This window comes from Hemitrygon akajei, chromosome 1, assembly GCF_048418815.1.
Source record: "Hemitrygon akajei chromosome 1, sHemAka1.3, whole genome shotgun sequence".
Taxonomy (NCBI): Eukaryota; Metazoa; Chordata; class Chondrichthyes; order Myliobatiformes; family Dasyatidae; genus Hemitrygon; species Hemitrygon akajei.
Window position 1 is genome coordinate 136957498 of NC_133124.1, and position 26305 is coordinate 136983802.

At 41.4% G+C, this 26305-nt stretch overlaps 1 protein-coding gene across 25 annotated transcripts in view; it reads right to left on the reverse strand.

Annotated features, from left to right (window-relative positions):
* Positions 1-1094: 1094 nt before the first annotated feature.
* lrrfip2 (leucine rich repeat (in FLII) interacting protein 2) overlaps positions 1095-26305 on the reverse strand; it is a 121644-nt gene continuing 96433 nt past the window's right edge. For all 25 annotated transcript variants that reach the window (XM_073052374.1, XM_073052366.1, XM_073052356.1 and 22 more), the window contains 4 exons: positions 24896-25016; positions 21592-21671; positions 9935-10039; positions 1095-2142 (listed from right to left, as the gene is read on the reverse strand). In XM_073052374.1, coding sequence (XP_072908475.1) covers positions 2032-2142; positions 9935-10039; positions 21592-21671; positions 24896-25016 — 417 coding nt within the window. In that variant the 3' untranslated portion in view covers positions 1095-2031. The remainder of the gene's footprint in view (positions 2143-9934; positions 10040-21591; positions 21672-24895; positions 25017-26305) is intronic.

Sequence of the window (26305 nt, forward strand, 5' to 3'; positions counted from 1 at the left end):
TGAACTCATTCTCCAAAATGATCCATAGGTCATCCAGCTTGAGCTCCAGTTCCTTCACACGCTCTGCGAGGAACTGCACCAAGATGTACCTTGAAGATATAGCAATCTCCCACTTCTTGCAATAGGAGCACATAACTACCCTGGGATCCATTCTTGCTACTGTAGCTAAATAAAGAAGCCAAAGCCTCACCGTGCCTCTGCCTCTTCTCAGCAAAGCTTCAGTTCTTCACTCCAACTCTATCCCACTTCCACAATAGCCACTCCACTAAAACCTAACTTCTTTGTATTGGCCATTATGACCACAAGTAAGGCTCCAGGGGTTATAGACACAGCAAGTTCCATCACAGGCACCATGTTCTCTACTGCTGAAGGCAGCTTCAAGAGGTGGTGCCTCAAAATGCAGCATCCATCATAAGGACCCTCACCATCCAGAACATGCCCTCTTCTCATTATTATCATCTCACTGCCTCTCTGTGTAAAACCAAAAATTTGCCCCACACATCGCCTTTGACCTTCAGCCGTCAAACCTCTCTAAAAAACACTGTTGAAGTTTGTCCAACCTTGCCTTTTGGCTCATCCCCTCTAATACAGGCAGAATTGTGATAAATCTCTTCTGCATCCTTTCCAAAGCCTCCATATCCTTCCTGCAATGGGGTAAGCAAAATTGCACACAACGCACCCAGTGCAGCTTAACCATTTTCATATGGCTCCAACCTGACTCATATTTCCGAGGCTGAATTAATGAAGGCAAGTATGCTACCTGTACCACCTTATCTATTTGTTTGGTCACTCTCAGCATGTTGTCATTTTCAGGGACTATGGATTTGCATCCCAAGATCTCTCTCTCTTCACCTCAGTGCTCCTCAGGGTCCTACTGTTTACTTTCCTCTTACAATTAATTGGCTTCTATCTTGCCCACATAGTTTCTGTAATATTTCTGCTATTTTCTACACATTTGTGTATCTTTCTCACTGACCACTTAACATCGTTAAGCAAGCAAATACCTTAGTGCCTTAGGGCCTCCTTCCTATGTGCACCCATTACATGAAGACACACACAGAAATGATAAAAAAAACATCATTGGTTATGCCATATAAAGTGTCCACGGTTACATTTAATGTCAAAACCCTCATTCACAAGCCTGTTTTCTTGAAAAGACCAAACATTTACAAACAAGGAACATAAGCAATGTTTTGAAGATGCAGTCCAATAGCTTTATAGAGCAAAAGAAATAATTTTCCATTTGCTTTACTTTAATGAACATAGTAAGGAGTAGAGTGTTGCCACTTTTCTGTTTTGAAATACATAATACGGTGGTTGAAACTGATTCAACACTTACCTATAGTTCATTTATTTATGAGAGTAAGTTGTACATAATTCTTTAGAATGTTAATTATGGAAAATCAAGTGTCACTTTTGGCAAATACTTGTTCCAGAAATTTGCATGTTTAGTTTTTAAAAGACGGATTATATTACTTTAGACCAAATGAACAGTCCATACATGTTGTTGATTAGGTAACAAAAGCAAGATAATCTTCACTACACCATAGAAAAGGCACTTGAAATGTGTAGTGGTGATTCATTATGGCCACTAAACAGTAGCCGATTTTTCAAAAGGAACTTGTGAAGTTTTCTTCTGTATCAGTTCTGTTCATACAGTCCTTCAAGGTCTTTAAGCAACCACTATAATTCTCAGCAGCAGAAAGGTAAATCATTCTGATGTACTAAAGCTATAACAATTCATATTTACATGCTAATTAGTCATATCAAGAACACATCCCAACTCAAAGAGTATAATTAACCCAGTGAGCTACAAGGTAACATAATTAACTATTATCAAACATGTAGACATTAGGTGATGTCTTCGTTCTCTCATAAATTACAAAAGTTTGTCTACATTTATAAATCCAGAGCCATATAGATAAACATGTTTCAGGATTTAATAGTGGCTGGGCCAATAGAAAAGGTCTATAAATTGGAACACCTGGAGGTTTTGTTAGTTTAAGATGCAGTGCATTTGCTCTTTGATCTCTATTGCTGAGAGAGGAGTGCATTTCGATTGGCTTTCATCTTCTCTAATCGCTTCACCAAGTGGCTATTGGTCATTTCCATTTCCTCATTTCTATCCAATGCTAATCGCAACTGTGAAGAAAGAAAGAAGACACGTTAACTCAAACAGCAGTTGCATAGAAAATCTAAAAAAAATGGAACTCAGATAAAAGTGCCATATTTAAAATGATATAAAGCCAGAGGGGAATACATAGAACATAGAAATTTACAGTACATTACAGTCCCTTTGGCCCACCATGAAACCTACTCTAGAGAAGTGTACAGGATATTTACAAAACCATTTTTTAACATCTTGAATGTACTGGCGGAGTGGTGGTGGAAGCAGATACAATAGCATTTAGGCAGGCACATAAACAGGCAAGTGAGGGAGGGATATAAAGCATGTGAATGGATTAATTTAGCTTGACATTATAATGTGCATAGACATCATGGGTCAAAGACCCTGTTCCTGTGTTTAAATGCTAATCCAGAAGATTAACATTCATAGGATCTGGGTTGAATTAGCCGTCTGGATCCAGGGTGGGCAATGTTCGATGGGATTTATTTTAGTTGGAGGTCTGTGACTAGTGTTCCTCAGGAACCTCTGAGGAACAACCTGGGTGGAAACATAGATGGGTGGGTTAGTAAGTTTGCAGGTGATAAGAAGATTGGTGGTGTTTAGGATGGTGTAGAAGACTGGCAAAGGATACAGCAGGATATAGAGAAGTTTCGGATATAGCAGAGAGATTGCAGATGAGGTTTCACCCACCCAAATGTGAAGTATAACACACAAAATGCTAGAGAAATTCAGTAGGTCAAGCAGCATCGATGGAAATGAATAAACAGTTGACATTTCGGCCCAAGACCCTTCATCAGGACTGCAGAAAAATGGGAAAGAAGTCAGAATAAGAAGGCCCCACCTTCTTACTTCAGCTTCTTCCCCACCCCTTTCCAAAGAGGCTGCCTGACCTGCTAGGTTCTGCCACCATTCTGTGTATGTTACTCTGGATTTCCAGCATCTGTAGGATCTCTTGTGTTTATCAAATGTGAGGTCTTGCACTTTGGCAGACCAAATATAAAGAAATAGCACACTGTTATTGGCAATGCCCAATGTTAATAAGAAGAGGGATCTTGTGATTGATGGGTGGTAAAGAAGGCACACAGCATGCTTGCCTTTAATAATCAAGGAACTAGATTCAAGAGCAGGAAAATTATATTGTGGCTTTATAAAGCTCTAATTAGGCATTCAATTCTGATGGTCCCACTACCGCTACTTAAACCTCTTAAGTACCCTCTCCGAAGCCTCCACAAGGAGGATGTGGAGGCTTTGGAGAGCATACTTAAGAGGTTTACCATGATGCCTCCTGGATTACAGGGCATGTGCTATGAGAGGTTGGACAAATGTGGGCTGTTTTCCTGTCTGAGAAACAACTTGCTCCAATTCATCTACCGAGGCAACAGGTCCACAGCAGATGTCATCATATTGGCTCTGCATACAACCCTGGAACATCTGCGCAGCAAAGATGCATACATCAGGATGCTCATACGATTATAGCTCAGTATTTAACACCATCATCCCCTCAAAACTAATCAGAAAATTCCAAGACCTGGGCCTCAATACCTCAAATTGGATCCTAGATTTAAATCGGCAAATCTAGTTGAATTTGTCAACTTGAATTGGCAAAATTCAATCAGTTTGAATTGGCAAAAGCATCTCCTCCACAATCATCATCAGCACAAGGGCACCGCAGGGATGTGTACTTAGCCCCCCTGCTCGACTCGCTTTATACTTATGACTATATGGCTAAGTTCAGCTCCAACACCACGTACAAGCTTGCTGAAGACACCACTGTTGAGAGTTGTATCAAAGGTGGTGATGAATCAGCATACAGGAGGGAGATTGAAAACTTGTCTGAGTGGTGAATAACAACAACCTCTCACTCAATGTCAGTAAGACCAAGGAACTGGTTGTAGACTTCAGGAGAGGGAAACCAAAGGTGTATATGCCAGTAATCATAGGAGGATCAGAAGTCAGTAACTTTAAATTCCTGGGTGTCACCATCTGAAAGGACCTATCTTAGATACATCATATAAATATAATTGGAACGAAAGCACGACACTGCCTCTGCTTCCTCAGGTGTCTGCAGAGATTTGGCATGTCATCAAAAAACCTTGATGTGTGGTGTAAAGTATACTGACCAGCTGCATTATAGCCTGGTATGGGAACACCAATGCCTTTGAATGGAAATTCCTACAAAAGGATTTGGCTCAGTACATCATGGGTAAAATCCTCCCAACCATTGAGCACATCTACATGAAACATTGCCGTAGAAAAGTAGCATCCATCACCAAAGATCCTCACCACCCAGGGCATCCTCTTTTCTTGCTGCTGCCATCAAGTAGAAGGTATAAGTGCCTCAGGACTCACACCACCAGGTTCATGAAGTTACTACCCCTCAATCATCAGACTTTTGAACAGAAGGGGATAACTACAATCATAAACGAGAGAAAATCTGCAGATGCTGGAAATCCAAGCAACACACACAAAATGCTGGAGGAACTCAACAGGCCAGGCAGCATCTATGGAAAAGAGTACAGTCGATATTTTGAGCTGAGATCCTTCAGCCGTCCTGCTTTGGGTCTCGGCCCGAAACGTTGACTGTATTCTTTTCTGTAAATGCTGCCTGGCCTGCTGAGTTCCTCCAGCATTTTGTGTGTATAACTACAATCATTCTACTTCTGGTGTTTCCTCAACCAATAATTTCACATTAAGGACTTTTATCTTGTTATTTCATGCTCATTATTTATTGCTATTTATTTATATATGCATTTGCACAGTTTGTTTACAGTTAACAGTTCCTGATGTTTACAGTTACTGTTCGATAGATTTGCTAAGTATGCCCACAGAAGAAGAATCTCAGGGTTGTACGTGGTGACATGACTATACTCCGATAATAAGTTTTACTTTGAACTTTGATCTTTGGAGCAGCAGAGCCGGAGGGAGGTTTGACGGAGGTTTATGAGATTATGAGAGGCACAGAGTAGACAGCCAGCATCATTTTCCCAGAAAATGTACACTAGAGGGTATACATTTAAGGTGAGAAGAAGCAAGTTCATTGGAGATGTGCAGGGTAAGTTCTTCACAGAGAGTGGCGGGTGCCTGGAATGTGCTCCTGGGGTGGGAGTTGTGGAAGCAAGTACAACAGACTCTTAGGTACATGAATGTACAGGAAATCGAAGGATATGGAGATGGTGAAGGCAGAGGGGATTAGATTAGTTGGTCATTTGATTACTCATTTAATTGGCTTTGTACAACATCATGTGCCATCAGGCCTGTTCCTGTGCTGCGCTGTACTGTTCTATGTTACGTTCAATGTTGACTTTCCTATCATCAGGAAGAAGGTACTCGCAGCATACAGCACATTAAGGTGCATAAATCCTCAGAGCCAGAACGAGTGCATTCTTAGACTTGGAGAGAAGTTAGAGAAGAAATTGCGGAGACTGTTGCGAACATATTTGCTTAATTGTTTTCCACCAGTAAAGTTCCTGAGAGTGGAAGAGTGATCTGTTGCTTCAGAAGGGTAGCAAGGACAAGTCAGGTAATTATAGGTCGGTCAGCCTGACATCAGTAATGGAGTCCATTCGGCAGAAGACTAGATGTGTTGTGTTCGACTGAAGACTGCTGCAACATTCATGGATTCAGGGACTTGGACTTGGGAATGCTGCAAATCCAACGTATTGGTTTATTGGTGAACGACAGGGACAAAGGGTGTGGGAGTTAAGTGAGGGCTTGCCTCAAGTTGCTGTGTTGACTGTTTGCAAGGATGGGTGTTGGAATCAGGTACTCCACTTTGCAAGATGGGTGTTGGATAGTGTGGCACAGCGTCCATGCTGCAGTCAGTGCTGCCCCCAGTGTCCACTCAGCATGTGCTACATGTGCCGTAGAGTAATGCTGTTTCGTTTGGCTGTATTCATGGGTAATCATGTATGGCTGAATGACAATTAAACTTGAACTTGATTATTTATATAAACGATTTGGACACGAATGCACAAGACTTGATCAGGAAGTTTGTAGATGACACAGTAGTGAAAAAGATCATAGATTGCAGGGGTATCTTGTTCAGTTCACGAAGTAGGCTGAAGAGTGGCAAGTGGATAAGTGTGAGATGATGCGTTTTGGAAAGATAAGCCAGCACATACCAGAACTTACACTATGAATGACAAGGCACTAGGGAGCGTAATGGATCAGAATTTCCCAAGGAGTGCAAAAACATAGTTCACTGAAAACAGCATCAGGGTGACAGTGTGGTGAAAGAGGCATTAAACCTGCTATCCTTCATCAGTCGGGGCACTCAGGATAGGAGGTGGGACATTACATTCTAGTTGTGTAAGTTATTGGTGAAGTCACACTTGGGAGTACTGTGTACTGTTCGGGTCACCCCATTAGAGTAATGATGTGGTTAAATGAAGAAGAGTGCAGAAAGGATTTACAAGAATCTGCCAGGACATGAAGGCCTCAGTTATACAGAGAGGTTGGCTAGACTGGGTCTATTTTCCTTGGAATGTATGAGAATGTGGGGCGGCCTTCTACAAATGTTTAAAATCAGTGAGGCACAGATAGGCGACACGGTAGCATAGCACTGGTTAGCGCCAGTGATCATCAATCAAGTTTCAATTTCCACCGCTGTCTGTAAGGAGTTTGTACATTCTCCATGTGACCAGGTGGGCTTCCTCCAGGTACTTCGGTTTTATTCCCATATGCCAAGATGCACGGTTAGGGTTAGGGTTTCTGAGTTGTGGGCATGCTATGTCATCTCTGGAAGACTGATGACACCTGCGGACTAACCCCAGCACAATCCTCAGATTACTCAAACAATGTATTTAACTGTGTGCTTTGATGTTACGATGTACATGTGATAAATAAAGCTAAACTTTAAATGTTTTCATTAAGGTGTTTTCCTTAGGGCAGGGGAGTACAAATGATAGGTGAGGGGCAGAGGTTTAGGATGAGAGGGAAAGATTTAAAAAGGACCCGAGAGTCAACATTTTCACAAAGAGTGTGCTCTCTGTAGTGTATGAACTAACAGAAGTGTTTGATGCAGGTACAATGGTATCATTTAAGAAGTAGTTGGATAGGTGCAATGCTGATCAGCACATATGCCCCAACGATGACCAACCCAGATGACATCAAAAATAAGTTCTATGAAGAACTTGACGCCCTCATAGCAGCAGTCCCACAATCAGAGAAGCTTATTGTCCTTGGGGTCTTTAACGCCAGAGTGGGGACAGATTACCAGACCTGGGAAGGGATTCTTGGAAGACATGGTATTGGCAAGTGTAACAGCAATGGCCTGCTGATCCCCAAGATGAAGTGAGGCAATTTAGAAGCTGGATAGGGATTGAGAAGCTACTAAAAGCAAATTGAACATACAGGATGAAAGGAGTATGGCAAAGAGCAAGAAAAGTCATTTGGATTAAATTGCATTTATTACGACAGATGAAGACAGATGAACTTGGGGTATTAATAGGTATGTAGAATTGGTATATTACTTCTGAGGAGGGTAGCAATGACAAATTTAGATAAAATACTGAAGAGCAGAGACATAACATTGTCTACAAAGACCCATATAGTCAAGTCTATGGTATTTCCAGTTGTGATGTATAGCTATGAGAGCTGGACTATTAGTAAGACTGAATACAAAAGAATCAACACCTTTGAATTTGGGATGCTGGAGGAAAGTGTTAAAAGTTCACTGGACAGCAAGAAGATCCAACAAGTCAATACTTGAAAAAATACAGCCACACAAGGAGGCTTCATTATGAGACAAAAGTTCAAATATTTAGGCCACATCATGAGAAGACAGGATTCCTTGGAGAAGACTCACATGTTAGGTAAAACAGAAGGTAAAAGAAGGAGCGGATAATAGAGGCTACGATGAATAGATAATATTACTCAGACAATGTGTATGACCTTGGGAGATCTTAGGCAGTTTCCAACAAGGCAGCTTAGTGTGCAGGAGTCCATGACATCATGAAGAGTTGGACTTGACTGAACAACTGAACAACAACAAGCTATTATGGAAATACGGCTAAGGGAGGGGCAGAAGTGGCACCTTAATGTTCCAAGATATAGGTGCTTTAGACAAGATACAGGTGAGGGAAAAAGAGGAGGGGCAGTTGCTTTTTTGATTGAGGGAGTCATCAAGGCAATAGACATGACTTTATATCAGATCATCTTGTGAGGCTTTATGAATGGAGCTGAGAAATAATAAAGGAATACCTTGTTGGGATTGTACTATAACCTCTCAAATAGTCCTCAGGAATTAGAGGGAACAAATATGCAGGGAGATCACATAGCATCCAAGGAATTCTAGAAAACTGGATACAAAATTGGCTGAAAATGATGGTAAAACATCTTTGAGAATGGTGGTGACTAGAAGCTTGTCCCAGAGGTCACTAATCACCAGTAGCTGTGCTGTTTTTGTGTTTCTAGTTTTCTTTGTCACATTTTGTCTTCACAGGCTTATTCTGTTTTGGAAATGGAATTCTCATCCAATCTTAAATTTCTGAATCACAATAAGGATTTTTCAAAGATTACTCTGCTATTTTGCACACATTAATACATTATACAGTGTTACCATGTTTCCTTACATGAACTGAGTCTTACTAGAATTTTAAGCTACTCACTAAATATATTTCATTACTCATGACTAAATTGAAAATTGTTCAAGAAATATTGTCACTCATAAGCATTATATTTATTTCTGTTAGTCTGCTTTTACTTGTTTCATTTTACCATTTATACCTTTCATCACTTCGTCAGATAGGTTATTCCTACCACTACCTTAAATACTTGCCTTTTTTAAAAACTACCATCAAATCAAAAATGTTCTCTTCAATGATTCTCTTTTAAATCAGCTGCTACTCTATTATATTGCTATTTTACTTGTACACCATAACCTAATACAGACAAAAACGCTGGAGGAACTCAGCAAGCCATGCAGCATCCTTGGTGGAGAATAAACAGTCACTGTTTTGGGCCAACACCCCCTCATCAGAACTGGAAAAGAAGGGGAGGAAGCAAAAATAAGTTGGAGGGAGGGAAAGGAGTACACACTGTCAGATGATACATGAGACCAGGTGAGGGGGAAGATGGGTGGGTTAGGGAGGGGACATGAAGTCAGAAGGTGGGCGGTGATAGATGGAAGATATAAAGGGCTGAAGAGGAAGGAATCTATTAGTGGAGGATAGTGACATTCCTTCTTCATTACCTCTTACCTATTCTACTTATCACCCTCCAGCTTCTCACTTCATCCCTCTCTCCCACTCAGCTACTTTCCTCTTCTAGCTTGTACTCCTTCCTCTCCCCCTACCTTATTTTCCCTTCTGCTCCTTCTTTTCCAGTCCTGATGGAGGTTTTCAGCCCAAAACATCAACCGTTTATTCCCCTCCATAGATGCTGCATGACTTGCTGAGTTCCTCCAAAATTTTATGCGTTGCTCAATATTTCCAGCAACTGCAGAATCTGGTGTCTATAGCTGAATTACCATCTCTAGACTGGTTTGCTGGCATATCTCATTAAGAGTTATCATGTTAAGCTGTTTGGATTTTAAACTGCATTTGCAATTACCTAAACACATTTTTGTATAAAGCAGTTATTCACAAACCCAAATCTGCACTAAAAATGAGTCAAATGACTCAGCTTTTCAGATGAAATGAAAAATGTCACCAAGGCACATAAAGAACACAATATACCTGAAATAAATGTTAGAAAAAGATACTCTTTTAGTTCCATTTCCCTATAAGATTACTTGAAAGTTACTTGTTTCTGGGATGCTGAAAAACATAGCAGTATCAAGTGAGCACAGCGACCAAGGACTCATACCTCTCGCTGTAACCTTCTTTTTTCTGCTTTAAGTTCATCCTCTATTTTTTCAGAGTTTTCTGATGCTGTTTTATACCTATGTAACTGCCCTTCAAGTCTGGCAACCTATAAATATAAACAAGAAACATAAGCAACAACATGCAATTTGAATAAAAATCCATCCAGACAATAATTCAAGATTATTTAATAACAGACATCAAAGAATGGCATTATGATTCCACAGCCTGACAAAACATAAAATTGCAAGAATATAAAAAGTAGCAATAAGGCCATTAGGCCTTTAAACCAATTCTGCCATACAATAAAATAAATCATCACTGATTCTGTCTTTGCCACCACTCCACTTTCTGCCTTGCCCTAATAATCCTAAATTTAATTTCTCAAACTTGCAATGTTTGTTTGAATTTGCTCATTTACTACAGATCCATAATTGCCCTTGAGCAGATGCAGGCAGTGATCATCTTGACCAGACACAGTTCTCAGAGTCGTTCAATTGTACAACACAGAAACAGGCTCTTTCAGGGCAACTTGTCTATGCCAAGCAAAATGCTTATTTCAGCTAGTTCCATTTGCCTACATTGGACCATAAGACAAACGAGCAGGATTATCCCATTCAGTCCATTAAGTCTGCTCCTCCATTTTATAATGGCTAATTTATTATCCCTCTCAACTCCCTTCTCCTGCCTTTTACTTGTAACATTTGACACTCTTACTAATCAAGAATGTATCAACCTCTACTTTAAAATACCCAGTGACTTGGCCTCCACAGCTGTCCATGGCAATAAATCCCACAGATTCACTATCATCTACTTAAATTCCTCCTCATCTCTGTTCTAAAGGAAGATCCTCGTATTCCGTGGCTGTGGTCTCTAGTCCGTGACTCACCTACTATGGGAAACATCCTCTCTACAGCCCCCAGAACACCACTGTCGACTAGAAAAGGCTCCCTCTATTCTCACATTTGAGCTGTATCCCTCTACACCAAGGGTATTCCCTCTAGAATCCCATCTAAGTTTCCAATTTTCTTTGTGCTATGGTTCAATACCATTAAGCAAGGGAGTTGTGGGCCCCAGGTTGGGAATCCCTGCATGTACCTGTCCAAATGTCTTTCAGTTGCAGTTCTGATATAAGTAGATGGCTTGCTACTCCAGAACCCAGTCCTATTCTCATGCTAATTTTCAAAGTATTTTGGTCCCCACACTCCCCCACCCCCCGCATTCCCATTAACTTGCCATATAGGTCCAGTCTAGTATCTTTTAGTTATTAGTCTCTAATGGCAGATCATTCCATCTACCCACTAGACTTGCCCCTCAGACTTCCAACAAACCTTCCCACACTCTTAAACCTCTGTCCTCTAGTTTCTGGCTCACGTACCCTGGGGAAAATGCTGTGGGTTATTTATGCTGTTCTTGATTTTATGTACTTTTATTAAGTCTCCCCTCATCTCCTTTGCTCCAGGGAAAACAGTCCAAGCATATCCACTCTCTCATCATAACTCAAGCTCTCCAGCCCAGATGATATATGTTCTTTTAAAAATTTTCTTCTGGTAAAGGTATTCCCACAATGTTGTTTTCTTAACAAATACATAACTTTGACCCCACAAGAATGAAGAAATAAGAGTATTTTAGTTCTGAGGGGCCCAAATGTCCTTCCATATGATCAGTGAAAATTAATATGCAGCTAAGTAAGCAAATAAGACTGCAAGGAGATTTGAGTATAACAATCAAAGTACAAAGGCTCAAGGTTCACAGTAATATAGATACCAAGTGTCAAATACATAAGAATGTGCTGCAAACTGACATCCACACAGGTCTGATCTTCTATTTGAGATTATATTAGAGACGCAGAAAAGGTTCGCATTATTAATCCCTTAAATCTTGCAATTAAAGAAATGCAACAAAGATTTACATAATTAATTCTTTAAATGACAGATGGTCATATGAACAAAAGTTAAGCAGACTGGACTTACATTCCCTCCCTTAATGGCAAGTTAATGAGAATGAGGGGGAGAGGAACAAAATACATTAAAAATTCGTATGACAATAGGATTTGTCCTTGAGTCAGCAAGCCAACCACGTGTATCACAAAACTCATGGTAAAACTCAGAGACGAAATTGGACTAACCACCCACCCGGTCTAACAAAGAAGCTTCTCTCCACTCTCAAACACAATCATATCCTTCCTATAGAATAACTAGAACTGCACACAATACTAAATATATTTTGGAGAATTATAACAATTATAACAATAACAATTTGGAGAAGGAAGTCTGAGAATCAGAATGGGAGTGCTGCGGAAGCCATTTTGATTTTTTCTTGTCATCGGGGTTAAGAGAGGCGGGACTGCACAGTCGTGTGACGTCGGGAACACAGCCTTATACAGCGGGAAGCGTCATTTGTGGGCAGTGGAGTGAAGGCTTAAGGGCTTTAGCTCAATAGGCTTAGGCGGAAACGGGTGAGGCAAGGTAGATTTAGTTTTCAATTTTTCCTGTTATTTGAGGAAAGGGAGAATTATGAGTGTGAGGGCAGCTTGTTGTTCTCGGTGTTGGATGTGGGAGGTCCTGGAGTCTCCTAGCCTACTGGACATCCATATCTGCACCAGGTGTGCCGTGCTGCAGCTCCTAAGGGACCGTGTTAGGAACTGGAGCTGCAGCTCAATGACCTTCATCTGGTCAGGGAGAGTGAGGAGGTGATAGAGAGGAGTTACAGGCAGGTGGTCACACCAGGGAGGCAGACAAGTGGGTCACGGTTAGGAAAGGGAAGGGGAAGAGTCAGGTACTAGAGAGTACCCCAGTGGCTGTACCCCTTGACAATAAGTACTCCTGTTTGAGTACTGTTGGGGGGGGGACAGCCTACCTGGGGGGAGCAACAGTGGCCATGCCTCCGGCACAGAGTCAGGTCCTGTAGCTCAGAAGGGTAGGGAAAGGAAGAGGAAGGCAGTAGTAATAAGGGACTCGATAGTTAGGGGGTCAGATAGGCGATTCTGTGGACACAGTCAGGAGACCCGAATGGTAGTTTGCCTCCCTGGTGCCAGGGTCGGGGATGTTTCTGATTGCGTCCAAGATATCCTGAAGTGGGAGGGTCAGGAGCCAGAGGTCATGGTACATATAGGTACCAATGACATAGGTAGGAAAAGGGAAGAGGTCCTGAAAGGAAAATATCGGGAGTTAGGAAGGGAGTTGAGAAGACGGACCGCAAAGGTAGTAATCTCCAGATTGCTGCCTGTGCCATGCAACAGTGAGAGTAGGAATGGAATGAGGTGGAGGATAAATGTGTGGCTGAGGGATTGGAGCAAGGGGCAGGGATTCAAGTTTCTGGATCATTGGGACTTCTTTTGGGGCAGGTGTGACGTGTACAAAAAGGACGGGTTGCACTTGAATCCCGGGGGACCAATATCCTGGTGGGGAGATTTGCTAAGGCTACTGGGGAGACTTTAAACTAGAATGGTCGTGGGGTGGGAATCACCTTAAAGACTAGGAGAGAGGAGGTTAGTTCACAAATAGAGAAAGCTTACAGACAGTGTGTGAGGGAGGATAGGCAGGTGATAGAGAAGGGGAGTGCTCAGACCGAAGATGTAGGGGAGAAGGAAGAAAAGGAAGATAGTAAAGTTGCTTGCACCTTTAAGGATAAACAGAGAGTAAGAGGTGGAGAGTTTCTTAAATGCATCTATTTTAATGCTAGGAACATTGTAAGAAAGGTGGATGAGCTTAGAGCATGGATTGATACCTGGAAATATGATGTTGTAGCTATTAGTGAAACATGGTTGCAGGAGGGGTGTGATTGGCAACTAAATATTCCTGGATTTCGTTGCTTCAGGTGTGATAGAATCGGAGGGGCAAGGGGGGAGGTGTTGCATTGCTTGTCAGAGAAAATATTACAGCGGTGCTTTGGCAGGATAGAGGGCTTGTCTAGGTAGGCTGTTTGGGTGGAATTGAGGAATGGGAAAGGTGTTGTAACACTTATAGGGGTGTATTATAGACCACCTAATGGGGAGCGAGAATCGGAGGAGCAAATTTGTAAGGAGATAGCAGATAGTTGTAGTAAGCACAAGGTTGTGATTGTGAGAGATTTTAACTTTCCACACATAGACTGGAAAGCTCATTCTGTAAAAGGGCTGGACAGTTTGGAGTTTGTAAAATGTGTGCAGGATAGTTTTTTTTGCAGCAACACATAGAGGTACCAACTAGAGAAGGGGCAGCGTTGGGTCTCCCGTTAGGGAATGAGATAGGTCAGGTGATAGAGGTATGTGTTGGGGAGCACTTTGGGTCCAGTGATCACAATGCCATTAGTTTCAATATAATTATGGAGAAGGACAGGTCTGGACCCAGGGTTGAGATTTTTGATTGGAGAAAGGTTAACTTTGAGGAGACGAGAAAGGATTTAGAAGGAGTGGATAGGGACAATTTGTTTTATGGGAAGGATGTAATAGAGAAATGGAGGTCATTTAAAGGTGAAATTTTGAGGGTACAGAATCTTTATGTTCCTGTTAGGTTGAAAGGAAAGGTTAAAAGTTTGAGAGAGCCATTGTTTTCAAGGGATATTGGAAACTTGGTCGGAAAAAGAGAGAGATCTACAATAAATATAGGCAGCATGGAGTAAATGAGGTGCTTGAGGAATATGAAGAATGTAAAAAGAATCTTAAGAGAAAAATTAGAAAAGCTAAAAGATACGAGATTGCTTTGGCAAGTAAGATGAAAATAAATCCAAAGGGTTTCTACGGTTATATTAATAGCAAAAGGATAGTGAGGGATAAAATTGGTCCCTTAGAGAATCAGAGTGGACAGCTATGTGTGGAGCCAAAAGAGATGGGGGAGATTTTGAACAATTTCTTTTCTTCAGTATTCACTAAGCAGAGGGATATTGAATTGCGTCAGGTAAGGGAAACAAGTAGGGTAGTTATGGAAACTATGATGATTAAAGAAGAGGAAGTACTGGCACTTTTAAAGAATATAAAAGTGGATAAGTCTCCAGGTCCTGACAGGATTTCCCTAGACCTTGAAAGAAGTTAGTGTAGAAATAGCAGGGGCTCTGACAGAAATATTTCAAATGTCATTAGAAACGGGGACGGTGCCAGATCATTGGCATATTGCTCATGTGGTTCCATTGTTTAAAAAGGGTTCTAAGAGTAAACCTAGCAATTATCAGCCTGTAAGTTTGACATCAGTGGTGGGTAAATTAATGGAAAGTATTCTTAGAGATGGTATATATAATTATTTGGATAGACAGGGTCTGATTAGGAACAGTTAACATGGATTTGTGCGTGGAAGGTCATGTTTGACAAATCTTATTGAAGTTTTTGAAGAGGTTACTAGGAAAGTTGACGAGGGTAAAGCAGTGGATGTTGTCTATATGGACTTCAGTAAGGCCTTTGACAAGGTTCCACACGGAAGGTTAGTTAGGAAGGTTCAATCGTTAGATATTAATATTGAAGTAGTAAAATGGATTCAACAGTGGCTAGATGGGAGATGCCAGAGAGTAGTGGTGGATAACTGTCAGGTTGGAGGCCAGTGACTAGTGGTGTGCCTCAGGGATCTGTACTGGGTCCAATGTTGTTTGTCATATACATTAATGATCTGGATGATGGGGTGGTAAATTGGATTAGTAAGTATGCAGATGATACTAAGGTAGGTGGCATTGTGGATAATGAAGTGGGTTTTCAAAGCTTGCAGAGAGATTTAGGCCAGTTAGAAGAGTAGGCTGAAAGATGGCAGATGGAATTTAATGCTGTTAAGTGTGAGGTGCTACATTTTGGTAGGACTAATCAAAATAGGACATATATGGTAAATGGTAGGGCATTGAGGAATGCAGTAGAACAGAGTGATCTAGGAATAATGGTGCATAGTTCCCTGAAAGTGGAATCTCATGTGGATAGGGTGGTGAAGAAAGCTCTTGGTATGCTGGCCATTATAAATCAGAGCATTGAGTATAGGAGTTGGGATGTAATGTTAAAATTGTACAAGGCATTGGTGAGGCCAAATTTGGAGTATTGTGTACAGTTCGGGTTACCGAATTATAAGAAAGATGTCAACAAAACAGAGAGAGTACAGAGCAGATTTACTAGAATGTTACCTGGGTTTCAGCACCTAAGTTACAGAGAAGGGTTGAACAAGTTAGGTCTTTATTCTTTGGAGCATAGAAGGTTGAGGGGGGACTTGATAGAGGTATTTAAAATTATGAGGGGGATAGATAGAGTTGACGTGGATAGGCTTTTTCCATTGAGAGTAGGGGAGATTCAAACAAGAGGACATGAGTTGAGAGTTAGGGAGCAAAAGTTTAGGGGTAACACGAGGGGGAACTTCTTTACTCAGAGAGTGGTAGCTGTGTGGAACAAGTTTCCAGTAGAAGTGGTAGAGGTACGTTCAATATTGTCATTTAAAAAATATTGGATAGGTATATGGACAGGAAAGGAATGGAGGGTTACGGGCTGAGTGCAGGCCAGTGGGACTAGGTGAGAGTAAGCGTTCGGCACGGACTAGAAGGGCCAAGATGGCCTGTTTGCATGCTGTAATTGTTACATGGTTATATATTATAACCTAATCAGTGGCTTGTCATAGGACGAAAATGGGTATGTGATAAAGTGGAACCAGAAAGGTAAGGGATGATGGGCAGATAGGACCAGCTGGGAGAAAGTGAGGAGATGGGAAATGTAAATAAAAGGAGAAAACACCTAGATGGACAGGCCAGTGTGTGTGGGATGAGAACTTTAGGGACATGGGACTTTAGGTTCATACTCTTGAGTTAAAAGATGTTGTTCTTCAGATTTGTATTTGACCTCAATGTAGAGACTAAGAGTTTAAGAGACTACCAGACAGGTATATGGAGAAATTTAAGGTGCGGGGTTATATGGGAGGCAGGGTTTGAGGGTCAGCACAACATTGTGGGACGAAGGGCCTGTTCTATGTAGCAATAGGGAAAGCTAGATAGCCAGGATGGTGTGCCAATAGAAAGGAGGTTAAAATAACATGCAATTAGAACGACAAAATGACCACAGCAATCAAAGCACAGGTGCTTTGCATAATGGCCACCTGCTCTATATTTGGTCTTACTGGTACAGAGTACTGACAGTAGTAGCCAAAGGTGGAGGAGGAGTATGTGATCCTTTGCCTGACCTGGAAGAGTTCTTTAAATCCTTTCTAAATTATCTATAAGCTGCTGTAGTCCTTGACAGCCTTCCTTGCTATCCACAACATCACCAATTTCTGCAAACCTACTAATCATACAGTCTATATTCACATCCAAGTCTTTATTCTTCTGTCTTCATCATCTTCTTCCCATTATCAAGCCAATTTTGGATCTAATCAGCCAGCTCAGCTCAGCTGGGATCTTTTGCATCTTAACCTAGGCCAGACCACCATGTGAGAACTTGTCAAAGGCCTTACTAGAGTCAATATAGACAAAACAAACTGCTGGAGGAACTAAACAGGTCAAGCAGCATCTACAGAGGCAAAGAGATGATTGACATTTTGGACCAAAACCCTGCATCAGGATTGTGGATTTGAACCCCCTATATGTAGAACTAATATAGCCAATATAATGAGATGTGAGACAGAGGCGGATAGGCAACAGGTGGATACAGCCAACAACAAAAAAAGACAATGTTAAAGCTAAAGTCTGTCCCGAGCCTTATAGGCTCATCAGGACGGTGCTTATGCCAGTTTCCATGGCGTGAAGTGACTGAGAGTACGAGACTCTTCCCCCCCCAGGAGGATGCCAGTCTATCATGAGGTTAACCCCAGCATTTTGCTGGCACCCATTTTCAGCTGGGTGGACTGCAGCAGTGTGTGGTTAAGTGCCTTGCTCAAGGACACAACACGCTGCCTCGGCTGGGGCTCAAAATCACGACCTTCAGACTAGTCCAACACCTTAACCACTTGGCCACACACCACACAGAAATAGGAAAGATGATGGGCAAATAGAACAAGATGGGTGAGGTGATAGGAAATGAAGGAAAGGCTTGGGGTTGAAAAAGACAAACAAATGAAGAGAGAATTTGGATGGACCTGTATGAGTGAAAAAGGAGCACAAGGGGCATGGATTACTTGAAACTGAGTCACAGGAGAGGCAAGCAGATTATGGGGTGTTGTTTTTCAAGCTTGTCTCTGACCTCACCAAAGCAGTGAAGAAGGCAGAGGACAGTGTACGATCTGGGAATGTGAAAGGAAAGGGAGTTGAAATTATATCCAACTGGTAAGTCAACATGGCTGCTGTGAACAGAGCACAGGTGCCTAGTCTATGCTTGGTCTTGCTGATGAAGCATCATCTACAGTGAAAGGATTGATTGCAAAGGACAAGTTTGCTTGCAGTGAATGTGAATTTCTGTCTCACCTAAGTGATGATGAGGGTGAGGTGAAGGAGCAAGTGTTTCCTGATAAAGGAGAATATTTCATATTTCCTGAAATGGAAACATTCTTTCAAGAAAAGATGCAGCAGAGACAGAGAAATTGAAAGAACAGGATGGCATCCTTCCAGAAGGTAGGGTGTGTGTAGGTGTAGCAGATGCAGGTGTTGGAGTCAGAGGATTTATAGAAGATTTGGGGGATAGTTTGTCTCCTGAGACAGAAAAAGGGAGATCCAAAAAAGATAAAGAAGTGTCAGAAATGGTCCATGTGAATATGAAGTCAAGGTGGAAGTTAGTAGCAGAGGTATTAAAAATAAAAAAAGTTCCATTTGAATACAAGCAGCAGCACCAATGCAGTTGTCTATGTCATGGGAAAGAATTAGTGAAGGGTGCCAGAGTAGGTTAAGAACAAGGATTAATCCACAAAGCCAACAAAAGCTGACACCTTTGTGAGTGTCAATGCCTAAACTTTTGTTTTACAAAAGGAGAGGATTTGAAAGAGAAGTTGTTGAGGTAAGAATAAATTTTAGTCAGTGACTTCAGGAAGCCAGGCAGTGCAATGCACATCCTGTTTATATCAACAGTGCTAAGATGAAGATGATTGAGAGCTTCAATTTCTGAAGAGCCAAAATCATCAACAGACCTGGTCAAAACACATAGCTACTCTCAGAAAAACCACACCAATGTTCCAAACGCTCCACTACCAGATTTCTGAATGGTTAATTAACACTACATAATTATTCCTAATTTTTAAACTATTTATTTCTATACAGATTTGTACATCTTTGCAGTGTACTGGTGCTACAATACATCCAATTTCACATGATTTGTCAGTGAAAAAAAAATCTGATTCTGATTTCCACAGGAGACTAATGAAATTAGGGATGATCTTTTTGACCTTCACCAAATTTTATAGATACATCACAGAAACATTCCATCTGGATGCATCATGGCTTGCCATGCAACAGTTCTGTGCTGAGACGTGACTTCCCATACACAAAGGCATGCTGACTATCCCCAATCAGACCTTGTCTATTAAAATACTGGAAGATCCTGTCTCTCAGAATTCCCTCCAGTAGCTGTCCTACCACTCACCAGCCTGTGGTTTCCTGACTTATCCTTTCAGCCTTTCTTCAGCATTTGATAACGTTCCCTATGAAATTGCACATTGAGAAAGTCAGGAGGCGTAGGATCCAGGGAAACTTGGTTGTATGGATTCAGAACTGGCTTCCCCATAGGCAGAGGGTGGTTGTAGATGGAGCATATTCTGCCTGGAGGTCAGAGGTCAGTGACCAGTGCTGATCCAAAGGGATCTGCCCTGGGACTCAGACTCTGAGATTTTTATTAATGACTTTGATGAGGAAATTTCTTTCTTTCTTCCTCTTGACTACATGTTCCACATCTCGTTAAACATGGTCCCTTCACCCTACCATTCTTTCACAGGACAATGCAATAAACTTATTCAGAAACTCCAGCATATGTTCCCTACACAACCTTCACATTTCTGTTGTATATTGCCATGAATACATATGTTGCCTATTTATGCTCCTCAGTTCCTGCCTAATAGCATTGCAATATGCCATCCCCCAAATAAATACTTTCATATTCTGTCTGTTCCTTTCGCTATCCAAGGCAATAGTGAAGGTCAGTGAGTTGTGGTCGAAACACTCTCCAACTGAGAAATCTGACACCTGACCTGATTCATTGCCTTACATCAATATGACCTCTCCTCTGGTTGGGCTGTCTACATATTGAGTCAGGATTCCTCCCTGGACACTGGACACACCTAACAAATTCCACCTTATCCAAACCTTTCGTACTAAGGAAGTGCCAACCAATATTAGGGAAGTTGAAGACCCCCGTGATAACAACTCTGTTATTTTTGCACATTTCCAACAGTGTCTCTTTGTTACTGGGTCGAAACGTCAACTGTACTTTTTGCCATAGATGCTGCCTGGCCTGCTGAGTTCCTCCAGCATTATGTGTGTGTTGCTTGGATTTCCCACATCTGCAGATTTTCTCTTGTCTGGAAGACTTGAAGGTGCAGGATGATTGTGGAGTGGCGTGTACAGGCCAAATTGAGGTGGTGGGGCCCAGACCCAAGAGTGAAGGGTATGGCCATGGTTAAAGTAGACTTGCAGACCAGAGATGAAGCAGAGTCAATATGGCGGGGCCCAAGGCCAGGAGCAAGAAATAATCCAAAGTATGGCTGATATAAGTGGCCAGATGGAAAAGGTCAGGGTGTCGGTAACAGAGGTGAGAGACAGGCCAGTGTTCAGCTTATTTCTCAACGAGTTTTACTCATCTCCGCTCTGAACGGAGGCTATGGACTGCAACTAATGGGCTCCTGGGTCGGCTGTGAACTCACTTCCATTAATTTTAGTTCTGAATGTTATTTGCTTATTTTTTATTATTTGTATCATTTGTTCTTTTTTCTTTGCACATTGGGAGTTTGTACATTGGGCATTCTTTTTTAATGAGTTCTATTGGGTTTCTTTGTCTTGTGGCTCCTGTAAGGAGTCGAATCTCAAGGTTGTACTGTATATAGAATACATACTAAGATAATAAATGTATTTTGAACTTTGAACTCCTATTTAGCTCCCTACATTTGTTCTTCAGGACCTCATCCTTTTTCCTACCTATGTCATTGGTACCAATATGTATCACAACTTCTGGATGCTCCCCCTCCCCCTTTAGAATGCTGTGCACCCAATCCAAGACGTTCCTGACCTTGGCACCTGGGAGGCAACATCCCATCCAGGTCTCTCTTTCACATCCACAGGATCTCCTGTTTGTTCCTCTGACTACAGAATCCCCTATCACTACTGCACTTCTCTTCTACCACCTCCTCCCCACCCTTCCCTTCTGAGCCACAAAACCAGACTCAGTGCCAAAGACCTGGTTGCTGTGATTTTCTCCTGATAGGTCACTTCCCTTCCTCTCCAAACAGTATCTAAAGCAGATAATATTGATATTGAGAAATTCCAATACTGTCATTTAAAGACTGTTAATGTTACATATTTCATTAAAAGAAAATCAAATATCATGACAGAGACACAAACTGGATTGTGAAGTGATGAACAATCTGCAGGAAGAATTTGGCTGGTCGAGCAGCATCTGTAGGAGCAAATGAATTGTCAATATTTCAGGTCAAGTTTCTGCATCAGTGCAAAGATCAAGTGAAATATCATGACAATGGCATGAAGACAGGAAAAAGTTAACCTAAATGAATATAAGACACAAAATTTTAATGAATAGGCTATAATTATTATAACTTCAGCTAATTAATATTTAGGAAAACCTTTCAGAAAGATACTCACATTTTGTTCCACAGTGGCTATATCCTGTTCAGCTTTAGAAAGTTTAAACTTATATTCACTCAACTGCCGATTTGCATCTCCTGAAAGCAGAAAGAGGAAGGAAACATGAATGAATGATGAATTTCAAAAGAGCATTCAGCACTATTTTAACTGCATTAAAAATGCTCTGGACTTGATAACTGAGATAATAACATAGCACTGAACAATATGACATCAACAGTAATCAAATGTCATGGCTCAACACTCCAACATAACCTATCAAATGGAGTGCAAATAATCTGATTTAAGAAATGAGGCTATTTGAAATTTATCCTTGAGATACGTCAAGCATTTTATTATGTAGCAATATGATGACTCATGCTTGTTTGTAAATGTCATACGAATAAAGCAGCCGAAGATTTGACAAATGGAAACCTCTTGCATTGACTCACAATGGTCACATGACTGAGTTCAGCCACAGAGGCCAATGCCCAGAATGAAGCATAGCTTAATATACGTTTTCCTCAGTTAACAAAGTGGGTTGCTCCTAACAACCTTACATTGTGTGAAAAATCATTAAACAGGACATAGTTCTTCATTTTTTCCTGTGGAAAAATATTCTGCTTGGTATCCACGACTAGGATTTCAAATTACCTAAATCTCTACCACTCACCATGTGCGGCAAAATGTATGGTTTTGCCATAGTGAGCAAAACCTTAAAGTGAAGAACTCGATTAAATTAACTCCTTTTATGGCAGTTAAGTGAATACTTACTCACCATAGACAACCTGTATATATCAAAGTCTTCAGAAAGACAGAGGGTAGAAATTAGGAGAAACTAATGATGAATTTTTTTGCCCTCTAAATAGTCCATCCACTGTACCAGGTAGGATATCCCAGTGGCTAGCCATTTTAATTCCACTGCCCATTCCTACACCAACATATCTGACCATGGCCTTGTCTACTGCAAAGTTGAGGCTAGCCACATATTTGAGGAAAAGCACCTCATACTGTGTTTTGCCTTGGTAATCTCCAACATGATACCATGAATATCGATTTCTCTAACTTCCCATAACAACTCCTCTTTTTAGGGCCTGCATGTTCCTATCAGGATGAAGAGCAAGTCTGGTAGGTTTTGGGAACCCTGAGTTTAAGGCTTTGATTGAAGAAAAGAGGGAAGCATACACTGCACACAAACAACTGGGAACTAGTGAACCTCTTGAAGGTTACAAGTACCATTGGAGTGCACTTAAGATACGAATCAGGAAGTCAAAAGAAGAATATGGGAAGTTTGTGGCTGGCAAGGTGAGGCAAAATCCCAATGGATTCTATGGGTATATTGAAAGTAAATGGGTAGCTGGAGAAGAATAGGTTGCCTTAAAGACCAGCACGCATGTCTCTGTGTGGAACCAACAAAAATGAGAGAGATTTTTAATTAGCAGAGAGGAGGCACTGGAGGACTTAAAGGGCACTAAAGTGAATAAAGCCAGAGCACTCTCAGACCTTGTGGGAAGGTGAAAAAAGAAACTGCAGTGGCCCTTGCAGACATTTATGCTTCACCTCTGGCCAGGGTGAGGTTTCAGAGGGCTGGAGAGTTGTTAATGAGGCACCATTGTATAAAAAGTGTAGCCAAAAACATGCCAGGAAACTGCAGAACATTAAGTCTGATATTGGCTGTGGGAAATTGCTGGAGGGGGGACAGGTGTCTGATTTGGAATAGTCAGCATGGCTTTGTGCTTGAGAAGTAATATCTGACAAGTCTTTTGGAAGTTCTTCTTAATCAAGAGGCTAAATGAGGGTTGAGTGGTGGATGTTGTCCATATAGACTTCAGCAAGACCTTTGACAAGGTCCCTTATGGCAGGCTAGACTCGAAGGTTAGATTGCATGGGATGCAGGGAGAGATTGTGCATAATATACTGAGTACTCAGAAGCTGAGAATGATGGTTGACAGCTGTTTCTTGGATTAATGTCCTGTGTCTAGGGTGCACCACAGGAGTTTGTGGATGATACTAAAATAGGCAATGGTGTGGATAGTGTAGCACGTTATGAAAAATTACAGGGAGATCTTGATCAGCTAGATATGTGGGCTCAGGATTGGCAAATGGCTTTCAATCCAAATAAATGAGTTATTTCAGGAGGTTCAACCAGGATGGAATTTGCACAGTGAATAGAAGAGCCCTGGGAAGTGGTATGGAACAGAGGCACCTAAGAGGGCAAGTGCATAGTTCAATGAAAGTGGCGCATAGGTAGACAGGGTGGTGAAGAAAGCATTTTTCATGCTGGAATGCTCCAGTCAGAACACTGAGTTTGGGAGTTAGGATGCTGCAGATGTACAGGATAATGGTGAGGCTCACTTGGAGTATCGTGCACAGTTTTGGTGATCCTCTTAAAAGAGAGATGTTATTAAACTAGAAAAAGTGTACAAAGGATTTATCAGGATGTTGCCTGGCCTTGAGAGCCTGAGTTACAAGGAAAATATTGCACAGACTATCACTTTATTCCCTGGAATGTAGGGAAGTGAGGGGTGACCTGATAAAAGTATACAAGATCATAAGGGGCATTGACAGGGTGAAAGCACTATCTTTTTCCCAGGGAGGTCATGCTATAAACAAGAAGGCATAGGCTTAAAATCAGAGATTTAAAAGGGACCTCTTCATACAAAATGTGATGCATATTTGGAATCAGCTGCCAGAAATTGCCGGTTGAGGCAAGCACATTGGCATTACTTAAAAGCCATCTAGTTAAGTACATGGAAAGGAGATGTTTAGAGAGCTATGGACCAAATGCAAGCAGATGGGACTAGCTTGCTGGGCAACATTCAGTGTGGGTAAGTTGAGATGAAAGGCCCATTCCATGTTGTAATCCTCTGACTCTGTTCCCTTCCTTGATTTTTTTTCTCCTTTAGTCCACGGTCTTCATAACACTCTCTCTTTTCCCTCCCACACCCTCTCCATCTGCCCATTACCCAGCAGTTCCACTGTCCAGTTCCATCTTCAGTCCTTTATCAATTTCACCTATCACCTCCCAGCTTCTTACAACATTCCTATTCTCCCCATCCCCATACCTGGATCCACATCTCACCTGCTAGCTCTTGTTGCACCCCTTCCCCCCGCCCCCGACCTTTCTCTACTGGCTACTTCTCTTTCTTTCCAGTCTGGATGAAGCATCTCAACTTGAAATATTGACTGTCCATTTCCCTCTATAGTTCACGCTTTTTTGTGTGTTAGTCCAGATTTCCAGCACCTGCCGTCTCTTGCGTCTCCTGAAAAGCAGTCATGTTAGCTTGAAATTAAAAAAGATGCACACAATACTTCTCAAACTTACTCTGCATTTCAAGAATTTGTAGATCTGTGCCATTTTCTAATCGATCAGAATCTGTGAGCACATTCTCAATCTTAGAGTTTTTCTGTCGTTCCTCTTCCAATTGCAATTTCAGTTTTCTGATCTACCAAAGCAAGTTGCCCAGAGAACATTTGATCAACAATCTTTAACAATCAAAATACTGACCCCACATATAAATCACAGACAAAATAAATAAAAATACGAACACAAACAATGACCCTCTGTTAAACAGTATTTAGAATGACCCATTGTACTATTTAGTCATGATATCATGATCTTTGGCCGAAATCAATATTAAAGTAATTAATGGGTTTCTGTCACTAGTTAAAATACTATTTTTTTTCCAGTAGTTCAACAACAGACCTAATACTTCTCATACTAATGTACTATGAAGTGTCATTACAGGAATTTGGCAAAATGAACACCTTAGAAGGGAAAGATTCTGAATGACCTATTTAGAATCGGAGTAGGGACAGAATGGATGCCAGAGCAACTGTGGTAACTAAGAAATGTTCACAGTCATAAAAAACATCAAACATACAAATCGGGCGCAGAACAGCAGTAGGGCACTCACCACCTTGACTATGCTCTGGCATCCAATAAAAAGGCTCATTTAATTGTAATCTCAACTCCACAATCTTCCCTACCCATTGTAACTTTTTAACTCCTTTCCCATCAAGAACCTATGCAGCCATCAATTTATTCAAGGACTTTGCATCACCAACCTTTGTTGGAAAAATCAGCATGTCAGGAAACAATTTTTTTTCCTCTGCAAAATTTCAAAGGAAGATAATCTCATTCAGAAATACAGAATTATTCTGAGGCTTGACAAAGTGTATAAAGGGTTGATGATAACCCAACAAGGGGGCCATTATCAGGAGCCAGTTTCAAAATAAGAGAAGAAATTGCCTTGCTAATAACGCTTTATATCTTTAGTTCTCTGCCAACAAGGACAGCAAAGACTCAGTTGACAGAGCATCAATTTTAAAGACTAAGAAAATCATAAGATGTGGGGTTACAGCAGGAAAGTGGCATTAATATGGAAGATCTATAGATGTACCATCGACAGCATTCCGACAGGCTGCATCACTGCCTGGTACAGGGCTGGGGTGGAGTGGGGAGTGCTACTGCACAGGACCAAAAGAAGCTGCAGAGAGTCGTAAATTTAGTTAGCTCTGTCTTAGGTACTAACCTACAAAGTACCCAGGACATCTTCAAGGAGCAGTGTCTCAGAAAGGCAGTGTCCATTATTAAGGACTCCCAGCACCCAAGGCATGCCCTTTCCAGACTGTTATCATCAGGTAGGAGGTACAGAAACCTGAAGGCACACACTCAGTGATTCAAGGACAGCTTCTTCCACTCAGCCATCTGATTCCTAAATGGACATTGAAC